The following is a 21,705-nucleotide window of genomic DNA, read 5'->3' as shown; positions in this document are numbered from 1 at the left end:
TTCTCTCACATTATTTTTTACTTCTCTTTAGCTATGCTGGCCCATTTGTAGGTCTGGTGGAATAAATTATAAACAATTTTTAAACGCCATCTCTCGTTTCTTTGACTCAATAATTGTTTTGTAAGAAACTAATGACATCTCTTATAAAAAAGTTTGGAAGCACATGCGATTTCGGCGGGTCGAAAAACTAATTCAAATATCAGCATGACTCTTTAAAATACAACTTTTAGGCTATGTTCATGACCGAGCGTAAACGAATCGCGCTAGCTATTGAGTGTTTATAGTAGAGTGAAACTTCAAGCGGTTGAATGTTTTTAATATTAAAACTTTATTTAGTAGTGAAGAAAGCAAATTGCGCGCATTGACTAGGAAAGTATTATTATTAGAAACTATTTATTGGGTAATGTTATGTTTTGTGCTTGAAATGAAGACAGTTAATAAGTCGTAGACTTTATTGAATATTTTTTAAGAACATAAACTTAAATATAATATTACGTAATACATAAAATGGAAAATAGAATTGCTTTTTAATGAATATAATTGAATTAACTTGCTGGATGAGCATGCAAAAATGGAATGTGTCTGTGATATTATCCCCCCTCCGTCCAGGGTTGGTACTTAAGGTTGCTGTCATTCATAATGTCAGGGATGTCGTACCTTTAGGGTGGTAACACCACCCCTTTTAGCTGGTGGTGAGGGAAGAGAATATATCTTTGTTGCTCCACGCTTTCTATTCGATCGTCTCTGGATAGACGGCGGAGTGATGATTGCTTCTCGCTGATCCGAACCACTCGGATTGTTGTCCCCAAGCTCCCAATCAAGTCTTCTGCCATGTTGTTGAAACTCCTCTGAGGCAACTGCTACAGGCTGTGAACTTAAGCTAGCTGCTATCTCCGGACTTTGGAGTTCTGGAACTGGTTTCATGTTGAAATCTTGCAAAAGCGTTGAAAGAGGTATTTCCGCTGTAGGTGTCGATGACGTCTGTGGGGATGATCTCGGTCTAATTTGATTTGTGTGAGACCGCACTAATCTATCTCTTGTGTTGACGCGAACATTATAGTTGATTGCTCCAACTCTCTCCAGTATTTCACCTGGAATCCACCTGCTTTTTTTTGAGTGATACAGCTTGACGAAAACTGCATCTCCTACAGCGAATTATCTGTGCTTTGCTCCATACTTTCGATTGAAACTCTGGTTTTGTTTTTCATTGATGACTGGCTGGTTCAACTTTGGTTGAATTAGAAGATCCAACGATGTTCTGATTTTTCTGTTATACATTGCTTCAGCTGGTGACGTACTGTTCGGCGTGTTGCGGTTTGGAGTTATCCTGTACATGAATAAGAACTGTTGAAGAGCTTCCTGCATGGTTACCTCCTGGTTACTGGTTTTTGAATTGATCGCTTGAGCGTGTCGACAAATCTTTCGGCTTTCCCGTTCGATTCGGGGTGAAACGGTGCAGTTTTCATGTGAAGAATACCTGCTGACTCACAGAAATTTTTGAACTGGTGGCTGCAAAACTGAGTTCCATTATCCGATACCAAGGTTTTCGGATACCCATGTCTGGAAAAAATTTCTCGCAAGATGTTGATTGTATCTGTAGAGGTTGTAGATGATGTTTCTCTAATTTCAGGCCATTTGGAATGAGCGTATATTACTACCAAGTAATATACATTCTGTATTGGGCCTGCATAATCAATATGAATACGTTGCCAGGGCTCCGTTGCGAGAGGCCATGACTGAAGTGTTATTTTTATTGGTGACTTTGCTGCTGATTGACAACTCGAGCATTTCTTCACAAAATTTTCGATATCTTTATCAATATGTGGCCAGTAAATGTAGCCTCTAGCTATCGCCTTCATGTTTTGGATACCTGGATGACCTCTGTGTACTTATTGAAGTATTTTGATACGGTCAAATTCGGGAATAACTAGTCCATCTCCAAACATGATGCAGTTATTAACGAGTGTCAATGCTTCCCGTCTATTAAAGTACTAAAGCTCGGTTGAAGATAGATTGTTTTTGTTTGTCCACTTTGATTTGATGAAGTTAGCTATTCGATTCAGTTCTGAATTGTTCAACGTAGCTTTTTGTACCATGTCGAATGTATGTAAGTGGTAGTAGCTGAATGGTGTGTTTCAAATCAGCGCAAGCTTCTTCTTCCACAGTGGTAGTAGCTATGACGTACTCTTCAGAATTGGGCCTTGGATGTTGGCTTATCAAACGTGACATAATGTCCGCGTTTCCGAAGTCACTAGTGGAAATGAATTGAATCGAAAAATCATACCTTAGCAAAGTAATCACCCACCGCTGCAACCTGTTGGCAGTATACACTGGAACTCCCTTCTTTGAGCCACAAATTGACAGAAGTGGTTTGTGGTCTGTCTGAAGGGTGAAGTGACGTCCAAGTAACACACGGTGAAACTTCTACACTGCAAATGTAAGAGCGAGATCTTCTTTTTCTACCTGTCTTGCTTTCTTCTTCGACTTCAACTTGAAGGTATGCGTCCGACAAGTCAATGTGTGTGAAAAACTTGCCATCAGCATGTTTCACGAAAATGTCTTCAGGAAGTGGAAGTGGATGTTGGTGGGGCTGAAGAGCATCATTCAAGCCTGTTGAGTAGTTGGGGCATATCCTTACATTGCCATTGGCTTTACGAACGGCAACTATGGGTGCTGCCCACTCCGAAAAATCTATCGGCGTTATAATACCCAATCGTTCCAGTCGGTCCAATTCTTCCCCGAATTGCTAAAGTGCTGCATACGAAACTAGTCGTTTCAGTCCGGGTGGACTTGGGCCTCAACCAACAAGCATCTCCAGCCAGCTCAGTTCCTATCTAGCTGTCTCCAGTTTTGCACGCCAAGTTAGTTGAGGTCTTCACCCACCTGAGTGCGCCACCTGAGTCGCGGTCTTCCTCTACTGCGCCATCCCTCTTGATTGGATTCAAAGACCTTCCGGGCTGGAGCGTTGATGTCCATTCGCTCTACATGACCAAGCCATCTTAGTCGTTAGACCACTAATTCTGTTAACTAGGTCAATGTCGCTGTACAGCCTGTACAGTTCGTCGTTATATCTTCTCCTCCATTCTCCATCTATGCGTATGGGACCAAAATCACCCGAAGAATTTTTCTCTCGAATCATCCTAAGACGTTCTCATCTTTCTTTGACAGGGTCCAGGCCGCAGCGCCATAAATGAGAACCGGGATGATCAGTGTCATACAGGTGGTGATTTTAGATGCTCCAGAGAGGACCTTACTTTTCAATTGCCTTATAAGTCCAAAGAAGCAGTGACTTGCAAGAGGTATTCTTCGTCTAAGTGAATAGCGGTGCCAACTTGGACAAAGTCCTTAACTACCTCGAAGTTATAGCTGTCCATGGTGACGTTTTGTCCAAGACGTCGTTGTGCAATGTCCTTTTTTGATGACAGTATATACTTGATCTTGCATTCATTGACCACTAAACCCATCTTCTTCGCTTCCTTCGCTGATATCACGCTTTGGTCTTTCAATTATGTCAATATCTGCGTATCTGAGTAGTTGCATGGACCTTTTGAAGATTGTGCCGGTTGACGATTGAGTTTTGCACAATTCTTTCCAGAAGGATGTTGAAGAAGTCGCATGACAGTGCATCGCCTTGTCTTAAACCTTTTTTGACATCAAATGCATCGGTGACATCTTTTCCGACCTTGATAGAGCAGCGTTCATTCTCCAAAGTCATCCTGCACAAACGGATAAGTTTGACAGGGATGCCAAAACTGGACATTGCTCGGTAGAGCTCTTCCCTATAGATGCTGTCATACGCGGCTTTAAAATCGATAAAGAGATGGTGGGTATCGATTTTAAGTTACTGGGTTTTTTTCAAGATCTACCGTAATGTGAATATTTGGTCGATAGTGGGCTTTCCTGGTCTGATGTCACACTGATAAGGACCAATCACGTTGTTGATGAAAGGCTTCGGACGTTCACATAACATGGCAGAGAAGATCTTATATGCCTCTGTAGTCGGCGCAATTTAGAGGGTCTCCTTTTGTATGTATCGGGCAAACTATGCTGAGACCGCACTCATAGGGCATGCTTTCTTCAGACCATATTTTGCAGATAAGTTGGTGCAAGCTCCCTACCAAGTCATCGCCTGCTGCTTGACAAAGCTGCATCCAAATAAGCGTTTTTAGATTTCACCCAAAGCAGTCACCATAGTAAATATCACAGTTTTGTATCCCCTTTTTGCGATGACTGACTGTCACAAAAATGAAACATCGTGAAAAGACTCTACACGTTGACTCAAAAACGTTTGTCAACGGGAGCGTCAATTGACTCGTAAACTTATTGACATTATTTTTCGTCAGAACTCGAACTTCACCTTCGTCGGATTGAACAGTTTTTCATTTTCAAAAAACAATCCCAACTACAGTACTCACCTCCTTCCTTATGTTTTACTATTGAGGTCCTAGATGGCAGTGTGCTGCAGATGATTTTATTCCACCACTCCCGAATTTGATTGTCAAAAGGAACAACAAAAGAGAAAAAAGAAAAAGGCACACAAAAGCAGAAGAAAAAACAAGAAAATGCAAAAAAAAAGTTGATTATTGATTTTTATTGATTGTTTTGTGTTTGAGTTTTGCGAGTAGAAGAAGAACCGAAGAGGAAATTTCAATTTTGCCGCAGATTTTGTCTATAATTTTTGTTTAAGCTACTTTAAGTTCGAGATAATAATTAATCATCTCTGCAACGAACAACATAGACTTGCCATAAATCTTAATTAAATTTATTCTTCCTCAGTTGACGGATTGCAAAACGCAAAACTAAAACGATTACCAACAAAAGGTAAGTGGATAGAAATTTTTCCCTGGGCCAAGCGAAAAATGTCTACACAAGAATCTGAAAATTTAATTTGCACTTTTTGGTGTTGCGGTATTGATGGTGGAAAATTGATCCCTGTTTTAATTTCAGATGACCAATCTCCAGGAACAGCACGAGGTTGTTAAGAAGAGTCTAATTCAGTTTGTGAGCGGACATATTCCCGAAGCTGATTTCAGTGTTGTGGACGAAATCGTCCTTTCGTACATAATATCGATTCTGGAAGAAGCATCGCAGGATCCGTGCTTCGATGTGGAAGGCTTTACCGAGATGATGAGTGCTTATTTCTCAGAGTTTTCGCTTATAGATTCTGGAGTGATTTGCAATTGGATATTCAAGCTGGAGAGTGAACTCTCCGAGATGGAGAAGAGCCGTGATACTGAAACTTCTGCTAATATCTCGCTACAGTAAAAATACATTTTAAAATCTTTGTCAACGGAAATAGAAACTTTGTATTTATGTCTTTCAGCTCATTGAGCCTTTCTGATATTATCCCCGAATCAAAGCTCCGAGCTCGCCCGTCATCTATTTCCGAGAAGGACGAATGCTCGGGCCTGGGTTCTGGAACAGGCAAACGAGCCCAACACCTTTCGGAGACCAGCGATTGCGGATCCACAGACAGCTCTGGTTGTGATTACTTTCTGGATGAGTGTGAAGTCCTTCAAGAGATGTTCCCAGAGACATCGTACGTTGAGGTAGGTACAAAAATTACAATTTGAAAAAAAAAAAAATCAATTACGATCCACAACAAGGAAAATCTATACCATTCTTCTTTATCCTTTTTCTTAATCTAGGTTAAACATTGCATTGCTATTGCCAAGGGTGACATCGATAGTGCAACACAAATTCTATTGCATCGTCAGGAGACAGGACAGTCTTTGACAGACAAGTCCAATAATTTGCAAGGAAGGAAGAATAATGTTGTAAATGATACCGAATTGAAGAATCGTATCATTGCAAGGTAGGTACATATCTACGTGCATACTGCATTCTTGCCTTTTGCATATTGCATACATACATGAAAATTAACCAGATGAAGTTTTTGGTTGTCTCGTCTTTAAAAGACAAATTAAAAGCAACAAAATATGAGCGATTGCGCGATGGTTGCGGAACGGAAGATTTTTAATTTTTATTCAGTTTCTTTGTTGCAACAATAGATTTTGCAGCGGATATTTTTTAATGTTTTCAGATAGTTGTTAATGTTTTGAAGCCATTATTAAACTTCTTCCAAGCAATTATAAAATATTTAAGTCGCATTGAATTATGATGACTTCTGATTAGAAACGAAATATATACAAAAATTCAACTATGGAGCCAAATATTGAAAATGTTAGGATGATGATAGAAAACAGATTTTAAAGAAAAACCTTTTATTTTTAGTAAGAGATAAAAATAATACAAATAGAAATACGAATATATATATCGATAAGAAATGTGGGTGTGGCAGCAGATTGACACTTTCAAAGGACAATGGACCTTTTGGCTTCCGCTCCAAAAGGCCTAAGTTTATTATAAATTAAAAGGGTTTATATATAGGAAAACTGTTTACTATGGCGACCAGTCTGAGATCTTAGTACTTTCGGGAATATATGCATGTATGTATATACCTGATTTCATAATAGAAGAATCACAATATTACCGTAAAAGAAGTAATGATTGCTATGTTTTCGGACACCATGGGATAACATAAACCACTCCCTCATACCTCAAGGGGTCGTAGTGCCTTGTGATTTTTTTAAAAACAAACATTAGACAATCCATACAAATAAGGCTCTATAAAACTATAAAAACAAGGTAGCCAATCAAAAAACTAACTCTTCAATTAATCAATTGTATGGTGTGCTATGTGGCTTGTGGCACCATCCTTTTGAAACCACAATTTTGATGAACCCATTTAAATACGAATTATGGAAGAAAATTGGTGTTAATGCTCTTAAATTCGCAACTTCCTTCGAAATTTTGGGATGAAAATGTTGAGTTTACTGAATCAATTGATAATAACAGTTTGATGATTGATCAAAATTGTCAATTCCATATTGGAAAACTCGATAGTTTCTTTTTAATTAATTAACAAAAATTGCAAAGTTTAAGTCTTAAGTTAGACAATTCATATACAGTAATGGAAAAAATAATAGAAACGACATGTTTGCACTATTTTTAAATGTTACATTTTATATTTAAAATACATTAATGTACACTTTAAATAATAAACAAAAAAAAAGAGACTGTGACGCGACCCACGCTGATAACTTCCCTTTGTCTTGCATAAAAGTTTGTACGTTTCCGTGTTGGGTTAAAAATTTAAAATTACCAACAATATTTTTCATATAAAGAAATAGTTTAGTTTCAAAATCTAGTTTTTTTTAAATAGATTTTTAGTAAAAAGCCTATTTTTACCAATTTTAGTAGCATTTCTTAAATTTTCACAATTTGGATAAATGAAATGATATTTTGGGAGATATCAAGAACCTAACCACAATTTTTACAAAATTTTCGTACTATTTCTTTTAATTTAGTTTTCTTATGAAAAAACGGACTGTTGGATTTTTATAAAAAAAAAACTACTGAATATCGAAAACAATATTTTCTGAGAAATAAAAAAAGTTTGAAGACGATATTTTTAATCTGTGAAAAGCTATTTGAGTCGAAAGTGAATTTTTACCAACTTTGAGTGATGTTTTTTTAGGTTTTTATTTTTTTATAAAACAAAACGGTCAATTCGATTTTTCTCAAAATTTGCCCAGATGTTAAAAACTTTATTTTTCGTTGCAGAAAATTGTTTTGAAGATAAATTATTTTGTACGCGTAAAATTTTCGAGGTGAACATTTTTTTCTGTTTCTTTTTTTGATTTATAAAAAAACCGTTAATTGTTTTTTTTTTTTAATATACTTGGTTGGTATCGTTACAATATATAATATAAAATTTAATTAACTTCTCTAGCGTTTTTGGTTCGTAAGATATTTAGGGTTAACCAAATTTGTTCACCTTTTTTTAAACTGCTATGGTAAAAAAAAACACACACGCAATTTTCTTGAGAGCATTCTCTGGATCTTTTTGCCTAATTATCTGTATAACAAAATTTATTTGAAGTCGATATGGTTCTTGAGCTATGGACGACGAAAAAAAAAGTCGCGAACGTACGTACATACGCACCCATAGACATCTTTCAAAAAATCTTTTATTTCGACTCTGTCATGAAATGTCAACATTTTAAATTTAACAAATCGGGGACCCATTACAATAACTTCCTATGGAAAGTTAATAAATTAGATTCAAAATTCAAATAACAAAAAATTAACTTAATTTATTTTCATTAAAAAAAAATACTACAAAAAAACTTAAACTGAAACAATAAAATATAATTTTTTCTAATATTTTGTTGTGTCACCACGATTTTTTAAATCTTCGTTCGTTGTACCCATGGAATCTACTAACTTGGCACAAGTAGCCTAACAATCTTCCTAGATGTTCTATGCGATTAAAGCGATTGTAACGGCCATTCCATTAGATAGACTTTCTTGTCCTTGAACCAATTTTTTGCAAGTTGGCATCTTTTCTTCGGAAAATGACAACATTATATTTTTAATTATATCAACTTAACCTGTGGCCATCAAATCATCCTAAATCCAATAAATCGATCCCACACCTGAAGACAAAAATATCCAAAAAGCATAATGTTGCCACCACCATACTTAACGGTCCTTATCATTTTATCATGTGTTTTGAATCAAATGCAGTATTCTTGGGGCGCCCTTCTTTTGGTTTTCCATCGGATCGAGATAAATTGATCATTGTCTCGTCTGTCCAAAAGACATTTTTCTTTGGCCCAATTAAGTTTGTCTTTACAAAAAAAGTGGTTCGGTTTTGATTATTTCTTTGACTGTGCAGTTGAACTTTTCTTGTATGTCCGGCTTTTGATTGGTAAATTTAACTTCTTCTAAGGTCCCGTAACAATAAACGACGACGTATCAATAAGACGTCGGACCTCTTGAAGGTTTCCCGGTATATAAAACTCACAGCTAAAAGGTATTTTCGCCATAATCTCAAACAATACTGAGAGTAACGAATAAAGTAAAAAATTATGGGTTTGGTTGTTGGATCATAAGTTCTTGATTCAATATATAATGTTTGTTTGATTGGGCTTTAATGATCAATATTCTTGATGCAATTAATAAAAAACTAATTCATCTTCTGTTACCCGACGTTTCGCTGGCTATTTTTCAGCTTCTTCAAGGGATTTTTTCAAATTTATTAGTTTTTGTTGTTATAAAAAGTTGAATAAATAAATAAATAACACAAATAAAAAGATAAATAAACGAACACTTTAAAATAATTTAACAAAAACACAACAAAGTTAACACTAATATCACAATTTATCACTTCTTATGGCAACACTATGATAAGCTCGCTGTATAGTGTTGCCATTCCTGCTACGGCGCACAGTGCTCTTCAGGGTGTTACAGTGTCACAATTGTTTATCAATAAACACATACAGATTTTTTGATCGTCTGTTTAGAAGAACAAAGAAACATTTGTTCAGTCAAGACAGAAAATATCATGTCAGACGATCCAGACATGTTAAGTTTGAATCTAATACACGGGGATAACAGTTAAGGATTTTGGTGGAAGCATTATGAACTCTCGCTTTTTTTTCACCATCCGAAGCTAGACCAATTGTTTTAATTAAATGAAAAATATGAAATTCGGTCTCTAAGCATCGAAATCATGCCTTTTGCCAAAGAAGGCATGCCAATTACGAATAATCACGCAAGATAATGAGCCGAAGCACTCATAAAAGTTGTAGAACAAATACCTATATAATCTCCATAACATAATACTTAATTAATGGCCCATTAAATTGATGGTCATATGACATATTTCAAGATGGTTACTTCTATATTGAAAAATAAAATTATGCTATTTAAAATAAATGTGCAACAACCATGTATTTAATGTTTAGCTACAATTTTAATCACTAAGTAATTTTTTTTGTAATAGAGTACAGTATAATTCGTTTCTATTATTATTTCCATTGCAAATAAGTGCGAAATACTTGAACGATTTTTAATAATTATTTGCTTTTGTTTAAGTTTATCAATTCAATATGATATTTTTTCCTTAAAGTATGGAGAGTTGTAGGATATTTTTTTAAATTTGTTTGCACTCTTCCCAATGCGCTTTTTATTGATTGCAATAGAATTTGCAAGCTAAGATCATTTCTATTCTTTTTTCATCACTGTATTTTGTTATGAATATCTCCTTTGATAATTTCGCAAATCAATATAGACAGATATATTATTTTATTTTATTTTCAAAAAGGTTTTACTAAAAATGTGTATTGCTAGTTTAAAATTAGTTTTGACAATAACTTTAAGTTGCCTGTCACTTTAAAAAGGAAGTTTTAAAATATATAAGCTTAGTAAGTAGATTAAGTTACATGCATATGTTATGAAAATTAATTTATAATAAGATTGCTATATTTAATCGACGTTTTAAGAAGTAATATAAGTTTGAGTAGCAGTAACCATTAAGAATGCTGAGAAGTTGGGAATGAGAAAGCATACCACTGCCAAGAAATTTTCTTCTGTACGTTTTGCATACTGGGCAGGTTCCAATGAAGTACATAATATTTTCCGATTCTTCCATATTACATAACGTACATATTCCATCTGTATCTCCTTGGAAGGCTCTTTCATTGATATAAAGGAGTCCGCAGCGAGCTTCAAAAATAATGGAAATCGTATCACGTGAATTGGAGTCCTAAAAGTAGTTCGGTATGCCAGAGTACATCAAGTTGCAATATTCATCGTGAAAATAAGACTGTGTCGCAATAACTGTAAATTCACTACAGTGTTTTTCTTTCATTTTCAGCAAGATAATTGTATGTAAGCTGGGTCATTCAAGTATATTCATGTCAAAGAAAAATCCAACGAACATCCATGAAAAAGCTCCAACCATTCCTTAGAACAGAACATTTTCTTGTTTATAATGGCTTTCTATAAAATGTTGGGTAATCTATTATTAGGAAGATTTAGATTTCGTCTTATGAAAGAAAAATGTAGCTGGAGGGACGTTAGAAAACCCTTCCGTAAACCTGTTTCAATGTGCAGAGCATAGTTAGGCGTATAATTGGGTGGTAAAAACCATCTATCCATGAAGAAACGCTGCAACTTTTCGACTTGGTTGTATTCGCGGTATCCCCAAATTTGAGCACAGTACAACATAATAGTTTTTGAGTCGGCATTGTCTCGCAGCAGTCTCGATCACGTTACATTGAAGACATTTTTAGATGCTCCCAATCAGTTTGTTAGATGCTCATTCCAAGCCATTTTGTAATTGAACACTGCGCCAAGATAATTCTATTGATTAGACACCTTAATTTCAGAATTATTGTAAAACCATTATTCGCACGCTGCTCTTCTTCCACCATTCCGAAATATTACAATTTCGACTTATCAAGATTTATTTCAAGATTTCATTGAATGCAGTAAGTCTTAAAACCCTCAAATAGCTGTTGCAAATTGTAAAGATTATCTGACACCAATATAATATCGTCCGCATATAAGAGAGTGTTAATTTGAAGATAGTCTAAAACAATACCGATTGGAAGTAACGCATGAAGATCAATTAAAAACAGAACGAAAAGAAGAGAGCTTAGCGCAAATCCTTGACGAACATCTTACTTGGTGGGGAAGAAGTCTTAAAACACCAACCATCCCAAACAGCTGCAGTATTATCTTTATAAAGAGACTTTATAATAGCTAGTATCTTTAAAGATATTCCCAGAGTCGATAACTTATAAATAAGAGCATTCTTGTCAATGCTATCAAAAGCGTAGAGTTTCTTCTTTTGGCAGAGTTGAAGTTGAATTATGCATGAAAGATTACAAACTTGGTCCTCAGTAGAAAAGTTGGTTCTATATGCAGCTTGGAATTTATTGATGATGTTGTTTTTTTTCTAACCAAGCTGACTGTCTGTTTAAGATAACTGTAGTAAACAGCTTATAGAGCGTATCGAGAAATGAAAGTCCTCTATAGTTTGACACAACATTTGTATCTCCTTTCATGAACAGTGGGTATATAATAGATTTTCTGAAAGATGATGGAAGCATTGCAGTTTCAAGAATCTCAGTGAATAACTTCTGTATTTCTTCAATAAGAGATGGACATGCATTTATATAAAATTCATATAGTATTCCATCAAAACCAGGAGATTTCAGATATTTTGATGAAGATATACCAGAATATATCGCGTGCAGCTCAATGGAGTAATCTAAATCTGGAACTTGTCGCTGAGGAAGAGCGTATGAGATAGAAGCTGAATCATTTGATTGCGATAGTAAGGTTTTAAAATGCATTTTAAATTCAATTACTTTTACTGACATTTTGGTTTTGATCCACTGTCCGCGTATTTGATTAGCAATCTTCCACCACTCTCGGGCTGAATAAACAGATTCAAGACTCCTAGTTTTACATAAAATCCTATATAATAGTAGTACTAGGACATATTTCCAGGTTTACTTTTCTGAAGGATTTAAGGTGTTTAGGAGCATTTTTCCTGGTTATAAAACAAGCTAATCAAACAAAGTTTTTTTTGGCTCAAACTCAACATTTTGTTGCATGGGAGCTCTGTTTGCTTCATTAATATAGCTTTTGATTGCTTTGCATCGTCCTTTAATTGAATTTGTTGGTATTATTATGAAGGGTACAAGTGACTCGAGTTTATTTTTATAAGCAACACGCAAATCAATATTAGTTCATATTTAATTTCTAACAAAATGATGAACTCAACTTTATAGTATCAACAAAATGATTAAATAAAGGTTCCATTACTTTGTTTGTCTTAGCGATTTCCTCTGTGTACTTCAAGTAATGAGACTGGTATTATTGTATTTTATGAAGGCATTTTACATATTTAATGTAAACATAAATTAAAAAAAAAATTCTAACTAATTTTTAAGTATACGAGTATGTTGGCCTGGAAGTGTTTTCATTATATTATGATAGGATCATGATTTTTCTAAAGGGTGTATGAACTAGTATTTATTTGGCAAACTATTTAGAATTTTTTTCTAATTTATTAAAATTAATTTATTGTTAGGCCGTAAAACTGTATGCTGCAAAAGTTGAAAAGCACCATTATATCCAGCGCCCGATTTATCTTTTTTGGGCCGTACCCCTGAAGATAAATGGTGCCCCCTTTGCATATATTTTCTTATATTGTATGGTTTACTTCATACAAAATTAAATACCTACTTAAGAAATCAAACAACAACGAGTTCCATAATACTAAAATTAATTATATTTATATTGTTATTTACAACAATATAAACACAATGTATACGACATTTTTGAGATTTTTACTTAATTTTTGAAATATTGTTTTCTCGTTTTTTTTAGCAGCAAAGTATTTTATAAGTTCATCAGAATCTATTTCATGTGCAAATCACTCTCAATACAGAGCAGAGATAGTGCATCAAGTCTTTCCTGCGTTATCATTGTTCGACAAGGACTTTTTAAGCGTTTTAATTGACTAAATGATCTTTCCGCCGAACAATTTGTCACCATCAGACTTAAAAATAACGTAATTTTTTCTTCCCACATAATCTTATATAAATTAGCTTGATTGAAAAATTAAAATAAGTGCCATTTTTATGCATCACATAACGATGGAATTGTATTAACTCGTCAGCAAGTTCTGATTTTAATTCTACCCTATTTTACACATGTAATAAATTCAATCCTTACCACTGGAATTTTCCCCCATGAATGGAAAAAAGCAAAAATAATTCCCATCCCCAAAAACTCCCTTTGCAATGAATTTCGACCAATTTCAATACTTCCATTTCTGTCTAAGGTCTGTGAAAGGATAATGCAAAAACAATTAAGCAACTTCGTCAGTCGCAACAACCTTTTAGTCGATGTTCAATCAGGTTTCCGTTCGCACCATAGCTATATAACGGCACTAATTAAAATAATTGAAACATAAGGACTGAACTCGATATTGATAATGTAACTTTTTTAGTCTTATTAGACTTTTCAAAAGCATTCGACATGGTTAATCACTTCATACTTCTGAATAAAGTGCGTCACAGATTCAACTTATCTTCAGAAGCTATTAAACTACTTTCTTCCTTTATGAATGATAGAAAGCAAGCCGTTTTCTTAAATGGAAATCTCTCCGATTTTCTTTCGGTTCAACAAGGAGTTCCTCAAGGATCAATTTTATCCCCCCTTCTATTCTCATTATATGTGAATGAAATCGGTTTCATTATAAATGAAGTATCAAAACATTTTTATGCCGATGACATTCAAATTTACAAAAGCTGTTCTTTGGGTTTAATTGACGACTGCGCTTTCACCCTGAACCAAGAACTAGAAAAGACCCTTGTAACCCTGTTCTCACTCATGGATGCGAATTTTTTTACAACTGCAATTCCATCAGCAAAAAAAATTAAACATAGCATTCAATAATATCATTCGATACATCTTTGGCTTAAGAAGGTACGACCATATTTCCCATTTTCAAGAGATTCTGCTTAGTATGCCTTTTAATGACTTTATGAAGCTTCGAACATTGATACTGTTTTTTAAAATCTTGAAAACACGTCAACCAGCTTATCTGTTTGAAAAAAATCAGAATGTCAACATCGAATAGATCGACATCAGTAATTTTGCCACGCTTTTCGTGTTTGGCAATTTTTCATCGCTGCATGTCGCCTCTGGAACTCACTTCCAACTCAATTGCGGGATATAAGTGATATACATATTTTCCAAAAAAGTATTTAAATCTTCTTTTCGAACCAAAGCAACTAACTTAACTTAATGAACTATCTTCTCTTCTTAACTTTAACCAACTTAACTATCTTTTCCTTCTTTCTTTTTCTATCATTTCTATTTTAACGTCAATTAATATTTTATCGATAAATTATTTTTATTTTCTTTTTTTGTATATAATTTAATTTTATATTATTTTCTTATCGTATTTTTTTAAAAATTTGAATTGTTATATAAAGTTAAGTCATAGGCTTTCACAAATTTATAAGATATCTATTATCTTACTGTGTAAGCTTTATAAATAAATAAACTGAAACTGAAACACCACACGCTGGGCACAGGCGAAAACGTTGACTTTTTCATTGCTGATGCAAAGAAAATCAAATAGTTCAGAAATTTCTTTATATATTTGACGTCTGGAATCCATTTGTGTTCTTAACTTATCGATAATAATATAAAAAGCGTTTATTCGAAAATTATTCTTCAAGCTTAAATCTATATCGGGAGCATTACCATTTCCAGCCTTTTTTTGCGAATTCGTTTTTGTGTAATCATGTAGCTGCCATCAGGTAGAAGTTCCTTAGACGCATTTCAATAGTGTCGAAATTATCACGCATTTTCTCCAGTTGATCGGACAATGATCTATACAAATTCGCGCATGTCAGTATTGTTACATCTTTCCTTTGCAAAACCTTACTGACTTTTTGAAAACATTGTAAAATATGGTTACAAATCACAAGCATTAAGGCAAATTCAAGTTTATTAATTTTGTGTAGTAGATCACCAGTTTCCCTCCCAGCATCTCATTTTAATGCATTATCTTCAGAAAAGTCGTTTAAAGTATCTAATAATTTATTAAATGATTTAATGATGGCAAAAGTAGCTGTAGCATGAGCTTCCCACCTTGTATTTGAGAGTAATTTTATCACATTATCATTTTAAAGAGCAGATTTTAACGTTTGCCATCTACTAGTTCATTCAGAAAAAAAAAATCAAATGCGATAAGACAGCAATCCACAGCACTATGACCAACAAGATTTAAAGAGTGTGCTGCACAAGGTACATAGACTGCATATGGATTTGACAGAAGAATTTACTGTTGCATCCTTTTATACTGACCGGACATATTTGGAGCATTGTCGTATGTTTGCCCTCGACATTTCAAAATTGATATGTTATGTTTACTTAGATACTTTAATGCTTGATTGGCAATTCGGGATCCAGTATGAGAATGCAACTCCAAAAACGTTAAGAAGCGTTCAATAGGCTGGCCATCTTAAAGATACCGCATAACAATACTCAATTGATCCACATAAGACAAATCTTGTGTAGAATCTACAGACAAGCTAAAATACCCAGAAATATTTATTTGTTTAATGATTTCCTAGCGAACTCTATGAGCGATTATTTTGATCAATTCTTCATATATAGTTTTAGATAGATATGAAGTTGCTACTGAACCAGGATGTCCGAATTTTGAAATATGAGTGGACAAGAAAGGATAAAAATTGCCATTACTTAATGAACCAAATTTGTCTTGAGATCCTCTTAATGCTAGACCACGTTCAATGATCAAATATCAGCAACCACCTTTTTAAGTACACGTTTACAGTATGAACATGACTCTTACATTTGTTTGTCAAAATCTGTCTTAATTCCGCGGTGAGATCTACGTGTAATGTAATTTATCATCGTTTTTTTAGGAGAGCTCGATTTTTCATGATTATCTATTAAATACACATTTTTCAATCAGAAAAAGCTTCACGATTTATAAAAGTTATTCCTGGCCTACTGTGATCAGGAAATAGCTTACAATAAGAGCAGAACAGCGCTCCTTTTGAGATGGAATACAAAATCCATTCACGTTAATAGTTCTCGCTATTTACTTCTTTACCATTAAGACGATTGGCAAACTCTAAATTTACTTTCTTCGTATGTTCTTCGAGATTTAAAAAAAGGACCATCATATTAAATGCATTTGCTAGGTCATGAGACGATCCAATATTCAATATCATCAGCGGAAAGCTTACTCCAGGATTTGTATTTTTAAATTAAATGTATTTATTTGTAGGTACATATATGAAAATAATTGAGTGTTGCCGTTTGCCTTATTTTAAAGATTTGTGAAAATCTATTATCCATTTTGCTTAAATGGGCAATAAAGATTCAGTTGCTTCTACTTACTTTTGTGGCCCCTTTTTTCGTGATGCTGATCTTATGCAGCTGATCAAGTATCGTGACATGCCGAATTTCCTTCTAGAATTTATACCAAGTTATGATAAGTATTACTCACATGTTTTTGAGCGCTAGAAAATACAAGCATTCTTAAGAATTTACTTAGAATAAAACAAAATTTAAAAAGTCAGCGTTCTGGTATTACATGCTTTTAGTAACATCATATAAATATTTCAAACACTACGATACAAAGAGCATAGTATTGAACTTTAAGTTTTCAATTTGAATTATGCCATTATGTAATACCCTTTCAACATTATTCAAAATAGGTATTTTTCTTGATAGGTTTGATATTAAATGTCTTCGAAGCCGTTCAAGGAATAATGAATTGTAAATTACTTAATTTTGTATAAGAAATATTTCCACATTAAAAGTGGTCCTATTGGTTTGTCCATCACTTTATATGTACGAGTATATATCTATAATTTTTAATACTTCAATAAAATAAATCATTCATCTAAGCTATTATTTTTATTTTTATTATCCACAGGTATTCCTATGTTGACAAAAATGCTGCCACTCGTGAATACAAGCCATTTGTACCAAAAGTTGAACCAAAAAAACTTGTCCGATATCGTGATAATAAAATCGTATCCCTTAAAGGTGAACGTTATACAGAAATCAAACGTGACGAAGATGCTGAATTGAAAAAACCCAAAAAGCAGATTAATCCGTAACTAAAGTTGATCAAGATCTACTTCAAATACTTCATCAAAAAGAACCTTCAAATTATAATATTACTAAAATTATTATCCCAAAATCTAATCATCATCAGCGGTAATTTATTCAATCTATCAATGTGCATAATAGTTGTAGTAGTAGTTATTTTAGTCATACGAGTAATAGAAATAGCCCAAAAATCATTACCATTACAATTACCATTACCATCACCATTATCGCCATCGCCATCGACATCACCAACAGCAATAGCTTTTCAAAATATTACTAATTTAATGCTGTTGTTGCCATCGTCTCAGCAATTAAATTTAAAATTTAAAAGTATCACCAGCCTCGAATATAATTTAGGTAACAAATTATTATTATTAATATTATTATTGATATCATTGCATAAATTTGATAAATTATTTTTATTATTATTAGTTGGAAAATTCATTTATTCAAGTTATTTACCAGCGCCATGTTTATGAAATAACAATATTAATAGTTTACTTTATATAATTTATTATTATATTGCGAATTTTATTGTTTGCTAATTATGGCTGTGTTCATTTGGTGTGCAGTTTAAGCATTTGCTATACTGTCCTTCCAAATGAACACACAATATTTTACACACAGACATTACTTATATATTTCACATATGTATAATGTAATAGCTCAAATCCTATGGACTTTTTAACAACAAAAACATTTATATTTCATTTTTTATAAAAAAAAAAACTAAACAAAAATCAAAAATAACTCAAACTCGAAAACCCTAAGTTATTCATAAAATAACCAAGGCAATTCGCATTTACATGTATGCGAGCGGAGTTCGCCCACCCACCAAGCCGCTGGTATCATTAAAATATAAGTTGGGTTTCTTTCTCTTTAAGTTTTAAATAGTTTCTTTTTTTTTTTAAGGCGCAAAGGTATCTATGTTTTAATATGGTAACCACAATCTTTATAAAATTTAAATAGATAAAGCATACGCATTCATAAAACTAACTAACAATTAGTTAGAATCAGAATTTCGTTTCATCTTAAAGTGAAACATAACCAAATTGAGGTATCTCTAGGTAAACAATTCGAATTTCAGCCTTTACTGATTTTGTCTTTAAATTAAACTATCGCTTTATATAAATTTTCTCGCAAACTAAAGGATATTATTTTTCTTAATATAAACGATTATTACTTTGTGTCTGTGTTTAAAGGTTTTTTTATTTATGGTGTTTCTTTCTTAAAAAAAAAAACATAAAATAATATCTAACATAGAAAATTAAACTTTGACCTATTTTCCATTTTTCTTATTTTACAATATTAAAGGTAAATCTTTTTATTTTTAAGTTAAAACTAGTTAAATGAATTTATATACAAACAATTCTTAATTTAAGTCCTATTTCGTTTTTAATTTTAAATCAAAATCTTTTTTTAATTACCATTAGACATTTATTTTATTTAAGCATCACATTGTTTCCTTTGTCGTGTCCCAGTATTATAAGACATGTTGTGCTTTTTTGTTTTTGTTAAAATTAAATCAAAAATAGATATTGTATTTCAATATAACAAAATATAAATTTGATACACAAAAACAGCAACTACAACAACATACATATATACTTACCTATATAATACTTATTATTATTGAAACAACAAAAAAAAAAAAAACAAAATGTATTTTATTTTTGTGGCGATTTATTTATCTAAATATCTATCTCTGTCAATTTATTTATTGATGGTTGATTTATAATATTTACACTTGTATCTTACAATTTTTTTTAGTTGATATTTGTTTGTGATACTAGAATAAAATCTCAAATGAAATAATACACATTATTATGTATAAACTACATGAGTACATAAAAATATATTATATTGATGTGTTGTTTATTTCATAATAATAGAACATCTATTAAAAATTACTTGGAGTTTTATTTCTTAGGGAATATTTTTGTGTTATAATAATGCTTCGTTTATAATAAAATTAATTAATGATTTATCGATGCCTTAAAACCTGAAACAGAACTGTGACATTCTGCCATATGTATAAACTATATTAAATGTTCCTTGTGGTAAATTTGCATATCACTTACTAATTTTCATATGCATAAAAACAGTAAATACTAGAACACTAGAAATTACTATAAGAAACAGTATTTACTTGCTTCGGATGAATTTTTTCAGTAAGTACTAAAAATGGTATGCATACAAATTTTGTCTTTCTAGTATTAAATGCAAATTTTTCAAGTAAATATTAATCAACTTTAATATTTTATAGTAAATGTGTGTTGAAAATCAACATATTCGTATTCGTGAGTCTAAAGGGCCTATTATGGATCTTGACTTAGTTGAGTTGTAATCAAGACAACTCAATTTGAGGACAACTACCAAACAAAATTCTTTTTATGTAAGACAACTTGATTTGACCAAATACATTGCCTACTTTTAAAATCAGCTGTGTAAGGAAAAATACGTAGGTATTTCAAAGTTTTTGAATTCAGTGCAATTTTTTATAAAAAAGACAAAATATTACGAAATGGATAGTTCTATTGATTTGTTTTTTGTAATGTTGCGCTGATGGATGTTCAAATCGTAGACAACATTCAAGAAGACACAAGCGTCCACAGGTTTTTCTTAAAACCCACCTCTGTCTATCAACTCGTACTCTCACTTTCCCGTGGTGAACATCGGGTGACTAGTACCTCAACCGGAGTTAGGGTTTCAACCCCAGTGGAAAGTTGTTGGGTGCAGGCAACGAAAGAGGGGGTGAGAGGAGTTTCCACTAAGCTACCTCTCCTTGTCCAGACGGCAACGGAGGAATTCCCGAGATGGCATCAACGGTGGCGTCTACAGTTCCAGTTAGGTTGAACTACTTAGTGAACATCTTATAGGGCTTCGTCGACTTATTCGGAGCTCAGGTATATAATTAGCTGTTTTATCTGGCTCCCCATCCTTGAAGTTATACTTAAGATCTGGCCCTCCAGGTTGGGGGTTGTGCCTTCGGGGTGACTTCCTGGCCACGTAAAAACTTCATAGTTGCGAAGCAACAACAAGCCTCGGATACGGACGGATTTACTGTTGACAACCTACGCAAACGAATTAAGGACAACGAACTTTGGATATGCACGTGGAATGTTAGGTCCCTTAACAGACCACGTGCGGCCGAAGAATTAGCGGAGGCCCTAGACCGCTATAAAGCAGACATCACCGCCATCCAGGAAATACGATGGGATGGGCCGGGCAAAAAGAGGATGAAAAACTGCGATATTAACTATGGTGACTGCTACCACGAAAATCAACAGCGCTTATTTGGATGCGACTTCGTCATTGGAGCTAGGCTATAGGTGCATCAATAAGCGCCTCATGATCATACGCATCAAGGCTAAATTCGGCAACATTAGCCTGATATGCGCGCACGTCCCCACAGAAGAGAAAGATGACAACACCAAAGATATGTTCTTCGAGCTCTTAGACAAAACAATAATAAATAATATAACAATATTATAATAAAATATATTAGGGAAAAACATAGATTTTGCTGCGGGACGAAACGTCATGGTAGCCAGTACGCGTTTGCCATACCTCAACATCCACAAAGGAACTTAGAGTTCTGCAGATCAATCTACCGTCAACCAGATTGACTTATTCGCCTATAAATCTTCTCTGCCGTAATATGTGAACGTCTAAAGCCCATTGTCAACAACCTGGTGGGTCCTTATCAGTGTGGTTATAGACCAGGAAAGTTCACAGTCGATCAAATATTCACATTACGGTAGATCCTGGAAAAAACCAAAGAACACCAAATTTCATATGATAGCATCTACAGAGACGAGCTGTACAGCGCCATGTCTAGTTTTGGCATCCCTGCCAAAATCCTCCGTTTGTGCAGGATGACCATGGAGAATTCACGCTGCTCCATAAAGGTTGGAAACAACTTAACAGAACCTTTCGATGTCAAAAAGGTTTTAGGCAAGGTGATGCACTGTCATGTGATTTTTTTAACATTGTGATCGAAAGAATAGTGCAGAGCTAACACGTCAACATTGGAGGCACTATCTGTCAAAAGTCTGTCCAATTACTAGCGCATGCTGATGACATTGACATAATCGGAAGAACTCAGCGTGATGTCAATGCGGCATTTGTGAGTATTATTGAGGCAGAGGTGGCAAAAATGGGTTTAAC

At 33.8% G+C, this 21,705-nt stretch overlaps 2 protein-coding genes across 2 annotated transcripts; one reads left to right on the top strand and one right to left on the bottom strand.

The window, feature by feature from the left end:
- Positions 1 to 642: 642 nt before the first annotated feature.
- Positions 643 to 1,365, bottom strand: LOC129942760 (uncharacterized protein K02A2.6-like). The gene is made up of 2 exons (XM_056051824.1): positions 1,178 to 1,365; positions 643 to 1,102 (listed from the first exon to the last, which is right to left on the bottom strand). Exons 1-2 carry the CDS (start codon positions 1,363 to 1,365, stop codon positions 643 to 645), a joined length of 648 nt encoding a protein of 215 aa, XP_055907799.1.
- Positions 1,366 to 4,570: 3,205 nt separating this feature from the next.
- On the top strand, positions 4,571 to 19,369 carry LOC129941470 (CUE domain-containing protein 2). The gene is made up of 5 exons (XM_056050108.1): positions 4,571 to 4,821; positions 4,948 to 5,261; positions 5,324 to 5,549; positions 5,649 to 5,815; positions 17,357 to 19,369. Exons 2-5 carry the CDS (start codon positions 4,948 to 4,950, stop codon positions 17,541 to 17,543), a joined length of 894 nt encoding a protein of 297 aa, XP_055906083.1. The 5' UTR covers positions 4,571 to 4,821; the 3' UTR covers positions 17,544 to 19,369.
- The last annotated feature ends 2,336 nt before the right edge of the window (positions 19,370 to 21,705 follow it).

Source organism: Eupeodes corollae, chromosome 1, assembly GCF_945859685.1.
Source record: "Eupeodes corollae chromosome 1, idEupCoro1.1, whole genome shotgun sequence".
Classification (NCBI taxonomy): domain Eukaryota; kingdom Metazoa; phylum Arthropoda; class Insecta; order Diptera; family Syrphidae; genus Eupeodes; species Eupeodes corollae.
Note: the sequence above shows the minus strand (reverse complement) of the source record. Positions and strands in the feature narration are given on the sequence as shown.